General features: G+C 50.7%; 1 protein-coding gene across 2 annotated transcripts in view; it reads left to right on the top strand.

The window, feature by feature from the left end:
- The first annotated feature begins 575 nt into the window (after positions 1 to 575).
- The window catches only part of Crmp1 (collapsin response mediator protein 1), a 50509-nt gene continuing 29753 nt past the window's right edge, over positions 576 to 21331 (top strand). The window contains exon 1 of one of the 2 annotated variants that reach the window (XM_021162273.1): positions 576 to 1166. In XM_021162273.1, the coding sequence (XP_021017932.1) occupies positions 786 to 1166 (381 nt within the window). In that variant the 5' untranslated portion in view covers positions 576 to 785. Of the gene's footprint in view, positions 1167 to 4421; positions 4755 to 21331 lie in introns of those variants that run through there. The other variant, XM_021162274.2, reaches the window with a different exon arrangement.

Raw genomic sequence — 21331 nt, forward strand, 5'->3', positions numbered from 1 at the left:
TTTAGAAGCTGGCCCTTGAGACCAGGGATTTCATTTTACTCTTAGTCCTGTGCCCAGCACCTACACTAGTGTCAGATCCTATCAGGCAATCAGTGTAGTAGTGTCGAGTGAGCCAATGGGGAGTTGGATGTGTATGCCTCTGACTGTGCATTTAAGATCATTTAATTTTTGTATGGTTTTTGGTGGTGCGTGGGGTTGCCTGACAGAGGGAATCTCTGGTGTGCACGCGCAAGCGTGTGTGAGCGTGTGCGTGTGTATCTATGGTGTGCTAGGTGTCTGGAGGGAGCGCGGAGGTACCTGATTTGGGTGTATGTACCATGTACAGACATGATTGATATCTGTGCAACTCTCGCTTGTGAGGTGAAGCTTAACCGTGTGTACGTGCGTGTGTGTATGTGTGTGTATGTGTGTTGTGCACCCGCGCACCGCCCCCACCCCGTCTCTGCCCGCGCCCTGCGCTCCTTCTAGAGGCGGAGAGCCGGGTGCGTGGAGGGCACTGCGGCTCGGCCGCCCGCCCTCCGCGCTGCGGCTACCGCACGTCACCATCCTCCCCGCCCCGGCCGCTGTCCCCGCCTCCGCGGTCCTTTGTAGCTGGCAGTGGCGCTGGTCTTGGTCACCGTAGGCTCCGCCCCGCCCCGCCCAGGCCCCGCCCCTCGTGGGCCACGCCCCGGCCCTTCCTCCCTCCCTCTTTGCCCGACCGCAGTCGCGCTTGGGCCGCCGCGGGCCCGCACCGAGGCGCTCAGCGCGGAGCCAGCGGTGGCGAGAGCTGACCGCCGGAGACGGGGATGGCGGAGCGGCGGCGCGCGTGGAACACGGAGGACGACCTGCCGGTGTACCTGGCGCGGCCAGGCAGCGCGGCGCAGACCCCACGCCAGAAGTACGGCGGCATGTTCGCCGCCGTGGAGGGCGCCTACGAGAACAAGACCATCGACTTCGACGCCTACAGCGTGGGCCGCCGCGGCTCCGCGCGCACACCACGCAGCGCTGGACGGCCCGACGCCGTGGGCCTGCCGTGCCCCGGCGGCAGCGAGGACACGGCCAGTGATGTGAGCGAGCCCTCCGGCTCTGCTGTCAGTTCGCCAGGCGATCGCGATGACAGACCGCCGGCGTTGCGCATCCGATGTCCTGCGCCCCGCGACCTGCCACTCGGCCGGGACAATGGCCAGGTACCCTCGGGGCACGTGGGCCGGACGTGGGGGGGGCGGGGCCCTTGGAGACCCAGGGCTTGGGTGGCGCGAGGGCGAGTGTGGGGGCCCCGCTGCCACCAGGTTCTGGGGGACTGCTACGTCCCCTCCCCCACATCATCCTACAAGAGGTTCAGAGAGGTTGTAGGATAGGCCAGGGTTGGCCAGCATAGCCTCAGAAAGCCAAGCCAGGTTCTGAGAGGGGAAGTAAGTTGCTGCAGCTGCCGCTAAGGGACCTGTAAGGTGAATTTAAGCCTCGTTCTCCTTCTGGGGTTCTGTGAAAAGGCGAGCATTCTCTGTCTTCCTCCATCTATCTATCTGTTCACCCAGTGATCGTGGAGCGCTTAGGCTGCACCTGGCTCTGGGAGAGGTTCACAGAATGACTCTTCATACAGCTGCTCCCGCCCCTCCCTGGGGGGCGGGCGATGTGGTTAAGGGTTCAGATGCTGGGCAGTAAGAAATCATCCAGGACACTCCTGGATGTGTAAGTTGGAGGCGAGCCCGGGATTTGAACCCAGGCATATGGACTCCCCGACTTCCGAAAGTGAGGAGGGACCTCAGGAAAAGACATGACCAGGGCTTGGGCCTTAGAGATTTTCTTCCCTAAGTTTAGAATTTACCAGGGAATACGGATGGTCAGACAGAAGAGTCCTGGACAGGGTGGGTGAGGTCAGAGCCACGTGTCTGGGAAACAGAAGTTGGAGCAGCTCTGGGAAGCTGTCCCTTGAGCTCTGGGCTGGGCTGGCTCGGCAGCCTGGCCCCACCCTCCAGAAGTTCCCTGGCTGGGGAGAGAGAGCTGTGGACTCATTTCAAGAATTAAGTTCAATCAGGTCGAGAGTAATCAATAAATGCTTGCTATGGAGTTTTATCATCATTCTCGGTTTAATTAATTAATTCACCCTTTCCGTTAACACTATGAGAGGCACAAAGTGAACCCAGAGGAAGAGTTTGAACAGTACTGTAATCTGGACAGGCGTTTTGAAGGAGAAGAAAATGGGCTGATCTGAGGGCGGTGTTCTTGCTTCTGCTCTGTCGCCTGCTCGGGAACTCTCCATGGTTCTGAATCTGCTGCCTGGGAGCTGGAGGCAGGGGTGAGGACCAGGGAACTAGCCAGAGTCCAGTCCCACATCCCTTTATCTCCTCCTTGGTAGTCCGACCTCGCGTGGGAAACAGGCTCTCTAGCTCCACCAAAGGCTTCAGGGCTCAGAAACCCAGCCACGCCACCTGGAACCTGTCGAGATGTTTCACCTTCTTTCAGATGTCTTCATCTGAGACCCGGGAGTGGCAGTCTGTTCTCTGCTTCCCTCAAAGGGAATACCACGGAGGCGAGTGCTCTTTGTGACTGGCCTGGAGCTGTCCTTCTGGCTTCATGGCGCTGGTCAGGGTCATTCACACAAGCTTTGTCTCCCGCTTCACCATGGACGACCGGGTTGATGTGCCTTAGCGTTTCTGGACCCTAGTTGCTTCACCTGCTCCTGTGTTCTTCCCACCCGGGTCCCCTCTGTCCTTTCTCCCTGGCTTCTTAGGGACCTGACAAAAGGCTGCGTCTGAGGCCTCCCAAAGCACTCTCTGGTAGGGACTTAGAGCAGAAGAACTCACGGCCCCGCTGGATGGAGTAATTTACTTTCTGAAGATCTCAGGGCATGGGTTGCAGAGGGCTAGTGATATAGGGTCAGCCTTAACCACTCCAGCAAAGAGTGCCCGGGCCCCTCCCCCGCCCATAAGGCTCTTTCTTGGGAGGGAGGAGGGGTTCCAACAGCGCAGGCGCAACATTTGTGGTTGCCAGAGGCCGATGGCTGTAAAGCTTTGTACCGGCAAAGTCTGCATGGGAGCAGCAATCTGTTTGGCCAGTAGCGAGTAGGGCTCCTCCCTCTGACTTGCACGTGGTCCAACCCCTCTCTGTAGCTTGCCTGCCCAGAACCCCCTAGCTGACCCCAGGGGATGCCCGGGTACCGGAACCTATGATTTATTGGCGAGGAAAGGAATCCAGGAGACAGAAGTGTGCTGCTGCCATCCGCAGCTTCCGGTCATTAACGAGAATTTAGGGGCTGGAGCACAGGCGGGACTTAATGAGTAGAGAACCCGCTTCGCGACGCTGCCCTATGGCAGCTAATTTACGCTATTTTATCTCTGCAAGCTTCAGTTTCCTATCTGTAAAAGGGGGAAAAAATCACAGGCTAGTGTTCCCGGATATAAGCTGTTCTATCTCAGCCTACAACCCTTCTTGGTCTCATGCTGTGGACTAGGTAACTGGTTTTCTCCACGTGGTGGAAGGCCCCAGCGGGGTCCAGAGTTTTTTCTGTTCCATCACCTCCCTTGGCAGTCCGGAAGTGGAGAAGTGGGTCTATCCACAGGGTCAGTGGAGGGATTGTGCAGGCAGGAAATGAGCTCATTGGCAGGGAAATGGCTTGCTCCTGCCTGGGGACAGCTGCCTAATATTTTGAGCTGGGGGCTCCCTTGTTCATCTTTTGTTCTCACTTGGTGAAGTTTTGTCCTGGCTTCTTGCCCACCTGTCCCAGAGCCACATCGGGACCTCCCGGGCTTCGAACACTTCAAACGATAGTCAGGAAACTTCCCACATTTCTTCCCTGTCCCCAGAGCTGTAGAGACTTTAGTACCTGTGGTCCAGCTTTCCAAGCCTTCACTGCCAGGCCATATTGACAGGCCACTGAGAGGAGAGAGCAGATGAAGGGTTAGAGCCCATGGCCCATGGGTTCGCGGCTAGCCCCTTTCGCTGCTTTGCTTCTGCCTGGGAATGGAAATGGAGCGGGTAAAGAGGTGAAGGCCCTGGGGATGGGTCTGGGAAAACGAGTCATCCTTAACTGAGGTGGACTATTCAAGAGAATAGCATGAATGAAGATCTGGATTTGGATATGGAAAGGGGGTGGAAAAACGGAGACCATGGAAGAACTGGCCAGAGGGGGTCCTTGAGTGCGGTCCTGGAGGGCCAAGGATGCTTCTAGCAATTAGGGTGGGTGCTGGCTCCTGGCTCCCACTTCCTCCCAAGCACAGGTCACACACACAAAGATCAGAGACACCTGTGGCGCTGCCCACTGCTTTTGCCCCCGTGTCCAAAGGCTGTTTGTTTCTTGCTTTTAAAACACCACTCAAAAGCATATTCTCCTAGTGGCGTGAGCGAGGCCCCGGCTTAAGCGAGGGCGCGGGGCGGGGGTCGGGGGCGGAGTAGGGGAATCGGAAGGGAAGCGCTTCCTGGTTCGAGCCGAAAGGGGCGAATCCGGTTCTGCTGCCGCCACCGGGAGGAGCTGTCTGTCTTCAGCGCCCTCCTCTCGCCCTGCCTCTCCCTCCTCCTCCCGCCCTCCTTGCCAAGCCGGGCGGTGCAGGCAGCCGGAGCAGCGGCGGCGGGCCGAGCAGCGGGGAGTGGGCAGCGGTGGGAGCCGAGCTTCTGTCCTTTCTTTCATCCCTCCCTGGCCTTTGTCGCCGCTCTCACGAGTAGCGCCGCCGGGAGAGACCAGGGTAGAGCGCCAGGCAGACGTTAGTTCCAGCGGCCGGGCGGAGGGCTCCAGAGGGGCCATGTCTCATCAGGGGAAGAAGAGCATCCCGCACATCACCGTAAGCGCCCCCACCCTGCCGCAGTGCTTTGTGGCTTGAGGGTGGTCGCCATCAGGGTCCAGACCCATGGGGGTACCACAGGGACGCCCCCGGAGGCTTCCTGCGTCGCCGCGAGTGGGGCGGGGCCCGTCTCGCCGAGGCCTCCCCCTCCCCCTCTGGGGACAATGAGGGGGAGCCCCGCATGGCAGGGCGGGGCTGGAGTATCCAGTCCCTCTCTCTGCGGGCGTGAAGCCCCCTCCCTCCTCAGGATGTGCCCGGAGGGTGGCGTGTGCCGGGAGGATGGCGTGGCCCGGAGGATGCGGAGCTGAACAAAAGAGGGAGGGGCGCGGGGCCTCAGTCCCCCTCCCTCGGCCTCACTCTAGGATGGGGAGGGTGTGCCCGGCCTAGTGCACCTGGACCCTGAGTCATCCCTCCCTTGCACCTTGCAGCCTTCAGAGGAAGGAAAAAGATGCGGCTCTGCACTCCTCACTTATTAATGGGGTGGAAGGCCCGAGTTGGAGCTGCGCCATGATGGATGCACTGCTTCCTTACCTCACTGCAGCTAAGAATAGCCAGGTGGTCCATACTGCAAGCTGCGGCTTCTTAAGGGTTAACCGCAGAGGCTGAGCAGCCCGAAGGTGGGGTGGTAGTATGCGTTGAACATCTGGGCTGTGTCCTTGGGTGTGGCCGGAAACAAAGGAGGCCGGGTCTTTAAGCTTTGTCTAGGCGGGGAGCGAAGGGTGATGAAGTCAGACACTACATCCTCCACCGAGTTCCTGCCTGGTGTTAGAACCAATAAATAGTTGCCCAGAGATGGCAGCGCAGACTGGGGTGGCAATGTTGGAACATCCAGTTTCTGGCAGGCTGGATTCCCAGAGCTGTTATTCCCCTGGGTGTCTCTTGAGATTGGAGGGTGGAGTTCAGGTCAGGGACAGCCCCAGGAACTCTCCAGGATGGCAGCTGCGGGTTAGAGATGGGTGCTGACTTTCCTTAGGCACACGTCCAGTGTGATACCCTGCTAGTTTTATGGCCCTGGGGAGGTCTTCTCAGGGAAGTGCTGTTAGGAAGCAGGGGAAGGTTGGCAAGTAGACTGGGAGTATGGGTGAGAAAAGTGGGGGTGGGAGGTGGGGGTTTGGGGGGAGGGGGGTGGAAGGAATCCTCGCCCCACCTTTGTTTTGCACTGTCTGGCTTTCACCCCATCTGAACTGAGCTTCAGCCCTGGCCAGAAGACCTCTGCTGAGCTCCCACCTACAGACGAGAGTAGGCCTGGGGACTAAAACATAGGAGATGACTTGGCGAGATTGTGATGTCCATTTGGCAGACAATGAAGGAAGAAAGCCTGGGATGATTTGAACAGGTCTCTGTTGGAGAGCCTGCTGGCCATGGGCTTCTGTCAGAAGAACTGAGGCAGGTGATGAGGTGGGGCTGATGCAGGGACCAATGAGTCAATAGCTTGGGGTTCCTCTGTGTTGTGTGCTCCTGGTGGATCTGAGCTTCAGGGCACGGGTATCTCCGGTTGAAATTCAACAGATGGCTGCTAGGCAGGTCTCTGGGATGAGTTCCTTTGGAGTCAGTCCTGTGACTCTCAGTCTGTTGAGCTGTAGGGCCATCCTGCTGTGACCTTCTGCAATGGAGATGAAGAGCTCAGCCCTTATACCAGATGGCTGTGGATATGTGTCCTGCTATGGTGGCCTTTTGGAGCCTTGCTGCTTTGATATCCATGGCAGATTCCCTCCCACGCCCTCAACAAGCCTGGCCATCCAGGCAGAGCTGTTAGTGTGTTGGCACACTTGACAAGAAAGGCATGGCCTATCTGCTGCTTTAATCCTATATGCAAAGCAGGAAATCCACTTGTGGTACAATTGCAGAGATGTTCCATCAATCTCAGGAGTGGTTCCAGTGAGCATGGTGAGGAGGGATGCAGAAAGGCTATCTCATATGCAAAAAAGAGGCCCCGACAGGGCACTTGTTTCCTTGGCACACCTTGCCTATCCCAATCACAAAAATTTGTGGTTTTAAGGGGAAATAAGGCTGGATGTGAATGGCTCTACCTTGTAAGACCTTTCCTATGTCTGGAGACCTTTTGCTAATGGTGCATAGACTGTGATGAGCATCAGGTTTCCTTTTTTAAAATGCCACAGCCCTTACCTGTTCCTCAGCAGTCACCGGGTAACTTTGTCTCTGCTGGACACAGGGAAGTTGGAAAGGAGATAGCCTTAGCTCCTGTAGTTAGCAATAATTCACAGCTACTTCATAAACGGTGGTGGGTAGAGTAAAGGGGGAGTAAGGGGTTTGCAGGCAACTCCAGCAGGTATGTAGAGGATGGGGGTCAAACGAGATGGCTTTTGGGGGAGGCAGAAGGAAAGCCAGCATTATGGATCCCCATCTCCGCTGCCCTGTGGCTTCTCTGGACACTGAAAGCAAACCTTGGGAAAGTGAAAGGGGCTTTAAACAGCCTGAGGGGAGGCCCGAGATGCAGGCCACAGAAGCAAACAGAGAACACAGCTGCAGCCCCTCCTGCAGGGTGCTGGATCCCTTCATGGGCCCCTGGATCTCTGTTATGGGGAGAGATCCACAGAGGTGAAGATCTAGGCTTCAGTAGGGAATTCAGAGTTGTGTACCAGAACAGAGAACACAGGGGACACCCAGGCCAGATACCTTATGGACAAACATGGAGATGGAATTAGGAAAATGCTCTACTCCAATTGGCTAGGATGTGGAGTCGTTTCTTCCTTTGAGTATCCCAATCCTTCCTGAGATGATGGGCAGGTTGGCCTGATGGAGAAGGAAGGTAGGAAATGCACAATTAGTCTCTATCTCTAGGGTCTGTTTCAAATATTGATGAAGCTCTTTCAAGGGTGGATTTTTTTCTGTAATGAATGGCACAGGTGGGGGTTAACATAGCTGAAACTGTTTATAGATACCCACTGTGTTTAGCAAGTAGAGTATCATGGGTGTGGCTCTCAGCAAACAAAGGCACAGGGCTCCCTGGCCAGGCAGAAACTCTTGACTCCCCCCCTCCCCAGAAGAGCCACAGAATGGGGGATGCTTGTTCAGCTGTGTGCATGGGGGAGTCAGGGCACTTGCTACTGAGCTTCTGATTATTATTAAAAACAGGACTCACAGCCCTTGCTGTAGTCTACATGACTTCCATTATCTCCCGCAGGGATCTTACAACCATGGGAAGAGGGCAGCCTAAGGGTGTTAGCATCAGTCAGCATCGCTTCCCAAAGAGCAAACTGAGGATTGAAGGCATGTAATGGCACACCGAGGTTTTTGCATTGGGCTATGGAGGGAAAAAAAATCCACGTTCCAATTTACATTCAAGCAGGCAGAGTGCATGGGCTGTACTGTTTGCTGAGAAAATCACCGGGTGGGTGTGTTGGTATGTGCTTGTGTATGTGAGTATATGGTTGTGTGTGAGCGAATGTGGGTGCATATCTAATCAAACAATGAAGATGAGAGAAACTTATAATGGGCTGAAATTTGCAAAACATGTGGGGCGGTGGGGGGAGGGGGAAGAAAAAAGAAAAGGAGCTGCTTCCCACCCCCTCAAACAAAAATGAAACAAAACAAACAAAAACCCCCATCAAACCTGTGAAGATTTGACCGTCTGTCCCAAAGAGGACACTTGGAGTAGATGTTCATTTATTCCCTGAGTCTTTGCACAAAGGATTCAGGCAGTTGCACAGTTTGGCAAATGGGCTGGGAGTCGCACACCAGTACTGAGGATCTGGAAGCAGCAGAGGACAGTGCACCAGGGCCACTGTGGGACTGACCCAAGCTTCTGTCATTTAGGGCAGAGACAGAAACCCTTACTAGCGTGGGGTTCATGGGCGGGGAAAGGTGAGCCAAATTCTAGGGAAAATTACGTTTATTACAAATGAATTCTTAAGGAGGGTTTCAGAAGGGACACAAAAGTGATAGGGCAGTGTCACAGCACAGTGACACTGTCACCTTTGAACTTTCATTCTTTTAAATAATTAAAACATTTTTTTTTAGAGGCAGGATCTTACTCTGTAGCCCAGGCTAATCTATAATTTATTCTGTAGCTCAGGCTGGTCTCTACTATCGATATTCTTGTTGAGGTTTTCCAAGTGCCTTGTAACAATTATTTTATGAGTTCATTACGAAGTGGACTTGGTCAATACTCAACTCATGGGAAATGTTCAATGTCATACCTTTACAGGTTGAGAACTGCTGGTAACATAGTTAGCTTCTTTCTCTATACTCATGAACTCCGAGGAATGGAAACTTGACTCACTTTAGTGGCCAATATTGTTCCCATAGTGACTGCACATAGTGACTTACCATCAGTGCTTGCCAGCAGTGCACACACCTAAAGTAAGGACAGGTTGGATCAGAACATGCCAGGAGGAACTTAAGGACCTGGTCAGAAGCAATGGGTGGCTTCATGGATTTCACAGTGGCATAAGCAAGCAGTTAGAACCGCATAGGTGAGGTCTGGGTTGGGAGGAAGGTGGGGATTTTACACAGCCGAATCCGAGGGTCCTGAGAGAAATCTGAATGTCTGGGCAGCTGGTGATGCTTCAGGGTTGCAGAAGTTGGGGTGCATTGAAGTAATAGAAATGACAGGGCTTCTAAGATTGGGGCAGACTCCAAGAAGGTGTCTGATCTTAGGCATACCACTTCCTCCTCTTAGATCTTGAGTTCTTTTTCTTACTGTGTAATACATGAGGTAGTTGGGGTTCAATGTTACAGGGCATTCTGACACTCTGTGGGTCATAGGAAGGAGCTGGAAGCCTGTGAGCTGGGAGAATGGTGTGTTGGAAGACGCAGTTACAGGTTTGACTCCTGGGAGCTCACACAGTCTCTCCACACATCGGCCTTTCTTTATGGCCATGTGAGTGAAATGAGACAATAACAGTCAAATCCTCCATCACTAATGAAAGAAACTTGTGGGATGCTGAGACTAGTTTCTGTGCAGGGTAAACACCCCATGGGTGAGCCGTCAGCATGACCATTGTGGGACAGTGTACAGGTCAGCTTTGAGCTATATAGCACATGACCCTGAAATCTCGCTCATGCCACAAGCTGTGACCTTGTCCCTGCTGCTGCTGTTAGAAGGAGTCTCTGCCCCATGCATCTCTTTAAGACCCAGGCTGAAAGAGGAACAGAGCATGGAGATCGGGAGCCTAAAAGACCTTTAGGAACTTCTGGACCATCATGGCTTATCTTATATTTAAAGTCGTGGGGCTGAGCCCAAAGTCAGTATAAACCTGGAGTCAGCCACCAGAGGTCACACAGGCCAGTTCTGGTGTGGGAAGAGATGCTTGTAATCATCTGTTGAGACGGATGCTGAGCTCATCAAGAGTCATGGGGAAAAGGTGCGGGTTCTCAGGTGGGGTTTGCTCCCAGGGTGGTTAACATTACAGGTTGGAAGGAGGGCAAAAGGCATGGGTCATGTAGAGAGGGAACCATGCAGAGGTGTAGAAGAGATGATGTAGCAAGGAAAAGGTAAGCTATTCCACCTGAGGCTTTTCTCAGCCCGAGGAACCGAGGAACCATCTAGAGTTGGACTGCAGGTCAGTGACAGGGTTTACAGACTGTTTGAGCATCCTCTGTCTGCAGAGCCCTGAGCGCTCACAGGTGCTGAATACAGCCCAGTTTCCTGCTGTGAGCAACCCCCCCCCCCCAAAAAAAAACCAAGAAAAAACCCAAAATGAGGCATCTGGTGCTGACAAGACAAAGAAGCCTCAGAGACCATCCCCCTCCTCCCAGCACCAAGAACTAGGTCAGGGCAGTGTACAGTAGGGTGATGTGGAAGGGTAAGCCTGTGCAATCAGGGCTGCTAAGGGCCTCCATGAGACAATGAAACATGGCTGCCTACCTAGCTGGTGATATTTGGTATTTAAACCCTCTAGGAAATGCTGCTAGGTTTTAGACTATTTGTGTTTTCTGCTTAGAAAGACTGAGAACCATTTCCCTGGACAGTTATGTCTAAATCCCAAATTTTGCTCTGAGCAAAGTCAACTGTGAATTGGTGCTGGTGTATTCACGAACTGTGGCGGGAGCTGGGATACTTGAGTCAGAAGTGATTCAGCAAACATGAATGGGGCTGGGGTTGGGGGTGGCTCAGCATGTGAAATGCTTGCCACACAAGGTCTGAGTCTGTATCCCTAACACCCGTGAAAGCACTAGATGCAGTGGTATTCTAGGAAGTACTGTGGGTGGTACCTATCTGTAACTCCAGCTCTGGGGAGGTGCACCATGTGGTGAGGTAGGCAGATCTCCAGATCTCATGAGCCAGAGCCTAACCAAACCCAGGTTCAGCGAGAGAGCCTGTCTCAGACAATAAGGTGGAGAGCCATGGAGGAAGAGATCCTCCATCAGCATCTGGCTGCATGCATGTGCATGTGCATGTGCATGTGCATGTGCATGTGCATGCATGCATCCACATGAAAGGAACACATTGGTGCCAGGCTGTGTGAAGCTCCCAGTCCCACAGACTTTACTCAGCCCTCTGCTGCACGAACCCAGAGCTCTCCTAGATCAGGAACACCCTCTCTAGCACTCTGCCTTTGCCAGCAAAACCTCTGTTTTCTAAGGAACACTGTTCCCCCCTGGGATGGGGAGCTGTGAGCTCTTTGGTTAGTTTCTCATGTCCGTATGTTCCACTTTATCATGGGAGAGTCTCCCCTTCTCATCCTCTCAGAGCACCCTGCATCCTCAAGAGCACCCTGCATTTGCCCATTCATCCAAGGGATTCTACCGTATGGGTGGATAATGGAGTCCACATGCTAAGCCTTGTTTCTTGGCTGAGTGAGCTTTTAGCTGCTCCTGCAGTGGTTCTCCTTCAAACCCTGCCTGTGGACTTAGCTCTGAGCTAGTTTGCATCATGAAGGTAGGGAGAGCGGCATGAAGGGATTTAGAAATGGGGGTGGTCTTCCAGAGTGAGACCTGAGCAGCAGGGAGAGGGCGTATCTGCTTTGCCAATGAGCTTAGTTATTGGCTTTAACAATGGACAGCACTCTCTCAAGAATGTTCAGAAGTCAAGTTGAGACACAGCATGTATGACTTTACTCCCAGGGGCTTGACTCAGTAATAAACCCGATGTCAGAACTGGGTCAGTTCCAAGGTAGACTCAATGGGTCTGATACAGAACCACATAGAGCAAGCAGATGGCTGCTTGAAGAGTGTGGTGCCTATCCTCAGGCCTGGGTGGTATACACACATGTGCAGACATGCATGTGGTTGGAGACTGAATTCAGAGTGTCATGTCTGCTAAGCAAGGACTCGACCACCAAGGTATATATTCTTAGTAGAAATGTGCTTTTTGTCATAACAGACCCTGAAGGCTCAAGCCCTACATTCTACACAAATATTTGAATTCTGTAACCTCTAAGTTGAAGGGAACCTTATAAATGTGGGGGAGGTTTTCCGTGTTTGTGTAAGAAAATGCCAACATGATTTATTTTCCTAGCTTGTGCAGGAATTCCCAATCCCTCCTCCTAGAATCTTTACAGTTACAGGTCACACTTCATAGGGCAGCTGGGCTTGCTCTGGGACAGCTATGCTTGGGATGTGTGTGTGTGTGTGTGTGTGTGTGTGTGTTTCTTTTGTGAAGTGCCCTTGTTTCGCTTGAGAAATGACTCACTCCTCTGCCCTCTTGCTGCTCTCAGAGACGGTTAACCTTCTCAAAACACCGCAGGTCATTCTCTGTGCTGAGGACAGCATCATGTTTGGCTTCTCTTCCTTTCTGTCCCAGTTTGCTTTCTATTTCCGTGATAAACACTCTAGCCAAAATCTTCCCAATTTAGGGAAGAAATGGGTTTGTTTGGCTTACAGTTCCAAGTCATAGTGCATTGCTGCGGGGAGTCAGGGCAGGAACCGAAGCAGCCATCAAAGGCCGGTTTGGTTGGTGCTCTATGCAGTGTGACCTCTAGCCAGGGAACGTGCAGCCAAAGGAAGTACAACAGAAATCATGGAGCAACATTGAGTGCTGAGTTATTCACAGGCTCAAGGTCAGCTTGTTTCTTTCTACAGCACCAGAAACCTGCCCAGGGAATGGTATCGCCCACAGTGGGCTGAGCCCTTCCACATCAGTTAACACTCAAGAAAATTCTTCATATGCTTATCAACAGGCCTGTCTGATCTGGGCAACCCCTTGATTGAGGATTGAGACTCTTCTCAATAGGGTAATTGACAGTTAAAACTACAGTATTCCCTCCCCCACTTTTGTTTTTTTTTTTTTAAACTTAGCTTTATTTCTGGGCATATAGAGTAATAAATATCCAAAATAAAACTCAAAGGATTTGGCACTGAATTTTAAATTAGTAAGATAAGGAACATTCGTCCTACTTTTCCAAATGCCTCAATGCAGATGTATGGCCCCAAATCTTGGATCTCCTAGGCTGGTGTTCAGTGTGTGGGCAGCCTCCAGGCTTCTAGATCTTATCCTGGTAATCCTACAAAGTTGGAGCTCTGACTACTTCTATTTACAGAGGAGGGGCACAGCCTGCAGAGGCAACGTGGGGTGGGGGTGGCAACATGGGGTGGGGGTGGGGAAACTGTGGTCTCAGCACCAAGGAAATAATCCCTATTCTATGGAATAAGGCAGATAAAGCTGAGCTGAAAGATGGAGCACCTTGGATGTGCTAGCCAGAGGTACAGACCTCACACTAGGGAGAGCTCCATATGGTGCTTCTGGAATGACAATGGGAAGGCTGGGATGTGTGAGCTGAGTGGACCTGGCAAGTGGCCTGTCCTTCAGAGATGGCCCAGGGAGGGGCACAGGTGGTGTTAATTGGTAAGTATGGTGTGTCTTGGCAGTGAAAAGGTAGGTTAGGCATGGAGGAGCCTGCTCCGTTCTGCATGAGGAGACACTGCTGAAAGGTTGTGAAGAGGGGTGAAGACAGTTTAGTTGGGTTTGTGCTTCAGAAAGTCACTCTGGTTGTCATGTGGTAGAAACAAGAAAGGTAGAAGGGAAACAGATGTGAGGGCCAACCTAGGACAGGTGCATCAGTTGTCTGTGGAGACGTTTCTCGAGTGGACAGCGCTAGGGTCCCCATTTATCATGGTTTGCCACCTTGGAAGCTTCATCTGCAGTGCATTCATTGTGTTGGACATGATCTCACAGGCGATAACAAAGGGAGTGGGGTTGACAGAAAGTGGTGATGCCATGAAGCCACACCCTTCTGAGTGAATTGGTGTAGTTAGTGTGGAGATGGACTAGATAGAAGAATGAACCTGTGTGCACCTCTGACTGATCGTGCTCCTCTGTCCTTCTGTTTCCACCTTGGATGATAACACAGGGATTCTGTCACAGAGTTGACACCGCACTCTTGGGCTTTCTAGTCTCCACAATCAGGAGCAAAATAAACTTTTATTGGTTAATAACCTACCAGTTTCAGGTGTCCTGTGACAGGAGGTAAGGCAGTTGAAGAAAGGTATGAGAGGGTGAAGGATCTGAAGTTGAAAACACACATCTCAGAGTGATCCACCTCTCCACAGGACTGTAGTCAGATGCATTGCCATGTGTGGCCCACAGATGAACCTATGTCAGTTGTGTCATATATGGGTACTGAAGCACAGTTAGACATACACACATGACAGGGTGGCTGGACTCTGCATGGTGTCCTTAGAAGATGAGCTATGTTCTCTAGTAACCTACATGTTCTGTGATGTAATGAGGACAGGGGGCAGTGTCAGTTCTTAGCTGGGTAAGGCTCTATGCATAGTGTCTGACTCCCATCCTTCAAAACAGCCAAAGCTTTTTAATGTGCCTTCCCTTCTTGGACCACATTACCAGCAGGGATTAGCCTGACACATAGGATGACCTTGAAAATGACACAACAGATGTGGGTCTACTTTTGCTTAACCCATTGATAGAGGGGGGCAGAGCCCTTGCACCATCATTAGGGACAGTGAGAATACCCTTACTCATAGATAACCCCCAGGAGTCAGAGGAGTGGGAAGTCACAGTATAGGTGACTGAGTTTCTGCATTTGTAGCAACTTTGCTTGCTTCTTGTGGAAATTTAAGAATTAAAAATGAAAATGGAGACCCATGTAGATTTAGCTAGTGCTGTCTTTTGCAGACAGCAGGAAGGACCTGCCCCCTGGGGTCCCTGGAGAATGCACCATTTGACAACCTGATATTCTGTCACTTGAGAGTGCTTCCTGAACATCCACCAGAATGATAGGCCTGAGACCCTGCTGTCACATGTTGCCCTGGGAAAAGGCCTAAGCTCTATTCCTTGGGGCTCACCTACATTTCCGATTCAAGAATGGAACACCATTCTGCTTCCATCCGGGCAAAGGAAAGGGTAAATGGATGCTAATTAGACTGAGTTCCACCCTGATTTCCACTCCCTGGGTCTTTCCTGACTATGGATGTGTAGGCTGCCACAAAGATGATTTTGTGTGAGTGAATAAACAGATGTGTGTAGCTGTATAGTAGCACTTGCTGCTGCCAGAGAGCCTGGTGGGAGATACGGAGGGGATGAGGCTGTGGCTACTGAGGATACAACCCCATTGTGTCAGTGTGAAGGGTTTGGGCTGTTCAGCTCGCAGCCGGCACATGTGTTCACGGTGTCATTATACTGTACTGCTGCATAGCAAACACACCCACACTCCGCAGTTCATTTTTAGTGATCTGGAGATTTTGAGTGATGTCATTTGTTACGTCTGGACCACAAGAATTTTGCTAAAAGCTCCTGGGCTGAAATTTTACCAGATCACCCCAGAGTAGTTGGAGGCCATATAGACCTGGTCCTGGTGCTGTGCTATGGTCTTGGTCTCTGTCTCTATCTGCCTTTCTGCTCTCTGTCTGTCTCTCTGTGTCTCTGCTTTTGTCTGTCTCTCTCTCTTTCTGTCTCTGTTTCTTTTTCTGTGATTGAATGAGTGAACACCTACACACCCTATTGAATTTTTGAGTTTTGAACATGATCCTTGTTCACTGGTAGAGGTTGGAGAGTTGATAACTTTCTAATCTCAGCGTCAACTTCCCCCCTATCCATAAGGGAAATCATTTTTTGCCTGTGTTCATTTCCTGACATGTGTATTTTCTCCAAGGCGGGGAACCCCTGGTTTCTGTGAGGCTCATTTCCATGCTTTCCCTTTACAAAGGAAGCCCCCTCCCCCACTCCTAGGAGTGACTGTGATCTTCATTTTCCTGTCCTTCCTGCTTGTGAATATGGGAGCCTTCCTTGAATCTGTGACCTGAGGACAAGTGGTAACAGTCTTTGACATCAGGGGCTAATCTCAGCACAAGCTGAGCACCAGAAGGGATAGGACATGGGCCGTTTGGAGAATTAAAATGCTGAAAGGGTGGTAGGAGACTTGGCAGTTCTTGAAGTCGACGACATCCATCATGAAATGAGCCGTTTTAACTTTAGTTCTGTGGGGATGTAAAAATAGAAAAGCTTCCAACCAGTCCAGAAAGAAAAGCAGCAAGGACCCACAGTGCTGGATGAGGTGAGGGGAGAGAGGGACCTCTAGGTTTGGAGAGCCTCAGTGCCATGTGGACGGTGTGGCAGGACCACGGACAGCACCCACCATGCTGATCCCTGCCTTGAGCCCAGAATGCTTTTTTCGAAGGTCTGTGTCTGTGAACACTCTGTTTATGGAAGTGTTCCCCTCCCTGCTTTTATAGCTTTGTAAAGTTCCACTCATATTTTGAGAACCCAGCCCAGTCCCCTCTCTGATGACACAATTACTGTACTTCTTTGTCTAATTACAGCTTTTAGTCTCTGCTATATTTTGGACAGCCACAAATGGCCAGCCAGTGATTTTCGGATAAGTGTTAGGTGAAGGTAGCGCCTCTTTCTCTTCCTGTGACAATTCACAGATCATAGTAGGATTTTATGCAGTTTCCAGCAGCTGCCTTTGTAGAAAAGACCAATTTCATTTCCACTGTGTGGGAAGAGAGCAGGACCCCATGGGAGGTAGGATCCTGTAGTGTAATTCCTCTTGGGAATAGACATGCTGTGTGATCTAGACTCATCTCCAGCTGAGCCTTAGTGTGGCTTTTCTGTTGTGTGGATAAGAATGTCTGAAGTGTTGATTTAATTTTTTGTAGTATAGCTCCACAAAATATTTCCCATCTGTATGGAGGACAAAGGCCTCCTGCCAGTGTGCCTCTCTCCAGTGGTTCTGGTAGCAGATAATGCTAGGCTTGGAGCAGAAGCCCTTCCTATGGCCTGGGCCACCCTCCTACTCACAAGACTCTTGCTAGTAGAAGTGGCATTGCTGCCTAGAGCTGAACTCAGACAGACCCTTCAAAGGAGGCATTCAGCAGCCCCACCCTCTGTGAGCCTTGTGCTCTGGGTGTGCCCCTCTCCAGATAGTGCGGCAAGGCCTCCAGAGACTAAAAGCAGGAGAGAGCAATGTGTCATTTGTCAATCTCTCCCATGTTCTCTCTTTTCTTTCTCCCACCTTCCATCCCTCCTCTCCTTGTCAATCATTCTCTGTTTCATTCTCTTCTCATTTCTCCCTCTTCAAACTTCCTTCTTCTCCTCCCCTTCCCTGTTGCTGTCTGAGACCTGCCTCTCCTCCCACTCAGCAAATATTTGCTGAATACTGTGGGATCCCAGGCTGGCTCTTGGGGACGTAGAGATCCGATGCACGGGGCTCTATGGCTCTAAAGTGAAGGCACCTCAGCAGCCCATGGCTGTGTGTACACAGACAGAGGCAGTGCAGGGGTTTCAGGGGAAATTGTGTATCTTACTGCAGTGATGACAGGGAGAACACCACGGCCATGTAATTCCAGGAAGGCACGTTTTTTTCCTCCAAGTACTTCCAAATGAAAGTTGTGTTTTGCTCTTTCCTCTAACATTTTATCATCTGTCCTTAAAACTCCCTAGAAACTATGTGAGCAGTCCAGTCCATTGGTGGCATGACTATGTCACCACACCCAATGATTCTGCATCCTTTATTGTATATACTTTTTTGACCTTTTCCTGGAGACAACGTCCCACACCCAGTTTCGGGCTCACTTGATATATATTGTAACCCCCTATTCTTACCCTCAGGCCTCTGGACAATTTAAGATAACCAGTAACCTTCTTTCCATTTCCTCTTAGTTTCCCCTCCCACATTACCATCATGCAGAGCCCAGATTCATTTTTTATGAGGCGCATTCATGCCCCAGGGTGTCACACCTGGAGATCTTTCTCTGTTCCACACTCTGAGGTTACAGACATTCACGGGCTCAATGTTTCATGCTTTAGCCAACCACAGGTGGAGAATAGTGAACAGTATTTGCATCTTTTCTTAGCATGGACTTCTCCCTGGCCCTCCAGTTTATAGTCCTTCAATAGCACAGGCTGATAACTGTTGGCTTGATGTTTCCATTGGCCCAGTGTTACACATAACCCAGGGCGACATAATCTATAGATGCTGGATGCCAACACTGAACCATTATTTTGAGGGAGTGGAACCTGTGTGATGTCTGTGTGTGGTCCTGGGGCCAAATCTCTTATATATGTGGGGGCTATACCCAACCAAAGGCCTCCACCTGTAAATGGTTACTTACAAAAGAGATCTTGCCACAGGAAGTGGCTGAGACAATCCATCCTCCAGGCCTGAGCCCAGCACTGCTCTTGCCCTCGGTTAGTCCTAATTGGCGGTCTGTTCTAATGTTGCTCACACATGAGGCTGAAACCAGCATGTGCACAGGCTGGGCACAGCTACCTTCTGCTTATCGTTGTCCCTGTGGAACGAGCCAGCACTTCCCAGAAGCTACTGAATTTCTTCTTGATGTCTTCTCAAGGTGTTTCATTTTCTGTCCATTTCCTGAGGTAGTAGGTGGCCACACTATTATGTTCTATAAATGCATGAATCTTATGCATTGATGTTTAAAATACATACTTACACATAGCTTATGTAAATGTAATGGGTTCTTTTTTGTATAATAAAACTTACCTGGTGCCTAGTTCATGAGGGATTATTTGTTTATTGATTCAGTTTTGCTGCATTGGAGATGGAGCCCAGGTCCTTGTGCATGCTTGGCAAATATTTTCTCACTGATCCATGGCCTAAGCCCAGTGATATTTGTGTGTGTGTGTGTGTGTGTGTATGCACATATGCATGTTGTGTGTGTGGAAGCCAGAGGACACACATGAGTGTCATTCCCTAAGTGCCACTTGCCTTTTATTACTTGAAACCAAGTCTCTCATTTCATGTGTAATTCACTGATTATACTAGACTGGTTTTTCAGTGAGCTGCAGGCATCTGCCTGTCTCCTCCCTGGTGTCGGGATTAAAAGCACATGCCGCCACTCCTGGTTTTCTTGAAGTGGGCTCTGGAGATGAACTCGTGTTTTTGAGCTTGCAAGGCAGGCAACTTTATTGACTGAGCCATCTCCTCTGCCCCACATGTGAGTTTTTATGATGAGAAAAAGGAGTTTTAGAATGCAAGGTTCTTGGATCAGAGTTATAATATTTCTAAATTTCATCTGCTCATGGGGTGTCATGAAATCTAACGTCTGAAGATATTTTAAAATGTGTCACAGTGTGGTTTGGTGGATCCCATGTGGACAGGGAGTTGAGAGTCATTGAGTCTGACCTGTGAGAGCCTTGGCCACTTGTGCAAAGCGGGGCCACCCATGTTCCTGAGTTTAATTTTTCTGATACACACCATTCCATGTATCAGTTACAAAGAACATACTTGTCAAAACACTTTCCCCAGATGTCTTCTATGGATATTATCCCACTAAATTGACCTGCCCTGCCCTGTTCATGGGAGGTGTGAAGCGTTCATGGAAGAAGCTATATACAAAGTTCTTCAGAGTCTTCATAACATACTGCATGCTGTCAGGGTTAGGGCTTCGTGAGGAGACCGAAGCCTTCCTGCTGTGCCGGGTGGCATTTTCTGACTTGACACACCTGGGAACCCTGGTCTATGATGGCACTTTCTGGATGTCTCTGAACTGGAGCTTAGCAGCAATGATGCTGAGAATCCTTGTTTAGGACTGGGGAGATGGTTTACTTGGTAAGGTCTGGAGTGGAAGAGTAAATTGGTTCCTGGAAACCATACCAAAAAAAAAAATCCCAAACAAGAACCAACCAACCAAACCAAACCAAACCAAACCAAACCAAACCAAACCAAACCAAACCAAACCAAACCAAACCAAACCAAACCAAGCAAACCAAAACAACAACAACAACAAAACCCCCAAAAAACCAAACCCAAAACCAAACCAAACCAAAACAAAACCAGAGAAAGGTGATGGATCAGTTGTTAAGTGCTGGTGTGGAGAACCTGAATTTGGTCCCTGAAACTCACAAAAAAGCCTGACATAGTGGCGTGCCTGTAATCACAGTACAGGGTAGACAGAGATAGGCAAATCCCTGTAGTTCATTGGCCAGTCAGGTTAGCCTACATGGGAAGATCCAAGCCAATGAGAAGTTGTCTCAAAAGAGCAAGACTAAATTCTGGAAGATGACACTAGACCTCCATACAGGTGTACACACCATCTACATGCACACGTGTTCCCCCACATGAATGAACACATACACACATACACACACACACACACACACACACACACACACACACACACACACACAGAGAGAGACAGACAGACAGACAGACAGACAGAGAGACAGAGAGAGACACAGAAAGAGACAGAGAGAAAGACAGAGAGAGAGAGACAGAGACAGAGACGGAGAGTCAGAGAAAGAGAGAGGCAGGTGACAGACACAGAAAGACAGACAGAGGGGGAGGACTTTTACAAAACAAAGTAGCAACCATTTTCATGAAGGAAGAAAGATAGACAGACAGACACCCCAATTCTTGCCTTGTGTATACATTTTCCTCTACAGATTTCTTGGTGTCTGTCCCCTTGTGGTCCCTCCCTCTCACATACAGAATCTGGAGTTAGATGGAGGGGTGTGTTTGAGCACAGGCTCTGCTTTGCGACTCTGGAAACAGTTGGCTGGGGATGACCCGGCACACTGCATTTAAATGCCTCCTTTCAGGCAGTGCCTGAGAAACCCACTATTAAATGTGACAAGGCAGACACTGCTCCCTGCTGCGCAGCAGCTGTGGATGACGTGTGCTTGCCTGCTGCTGGTGCTGGAGAACCCTCACCTCCCACTTGTCTGTGCTGCCCCAGACACTCAGGGCCCAGTCCTCTTCTGTCTGATGCTTTGCACTGCTCTCTGAGGTCTCATGGGGTTGCAACATCCTCTCTGCCTCCTTCATTAGGAGCACAGGACAGGAGGTTGGACTGGAGGAGAGCTACTAATTTTGCACTTCTAACTTTAGAGACATTCCAGCTGGGGAGTGGGGGCTGCTCCTTATTTTTTCCCTTTGAACAAATGATGTCATCTCTTTTCCCTATCCTTACATATTCATCTTTCAAGGACCAGTTCAGGTATCCCAGGATACCCATCATCCTTCAGTATTTTCATCTGTCCATCCCTCCACCCACCCACACCCCCACCCACACATCCATCCACCTTCCTCTGATCTGTCCATCCATTCATCCACCTAATAATTCATTTTTCCATGTCATCCATCTATCTTTAATATATCTATTTTCCTTCCTTCCTTCCTTCCTTCCTTCCTTCCTTCCTTCCTTCCTTCCTTCCTTCCTTTCCTCCCTCCCTCCCTCCCTCCCTCCCTCCCTCC

This window comes from Mus caroli, chromosome 5, assembly GCF_900094665.2.
Source record: "Mus caroli chromosome 5, CAROLI_EIJ_v1.1, whole genome shotgun sequence".
Taxonomy (NCBI): Eukaryota; Metazoa; Chordata; class Mammalia; order Rodentia; family Muridae; genus Mus; species Mus caroli.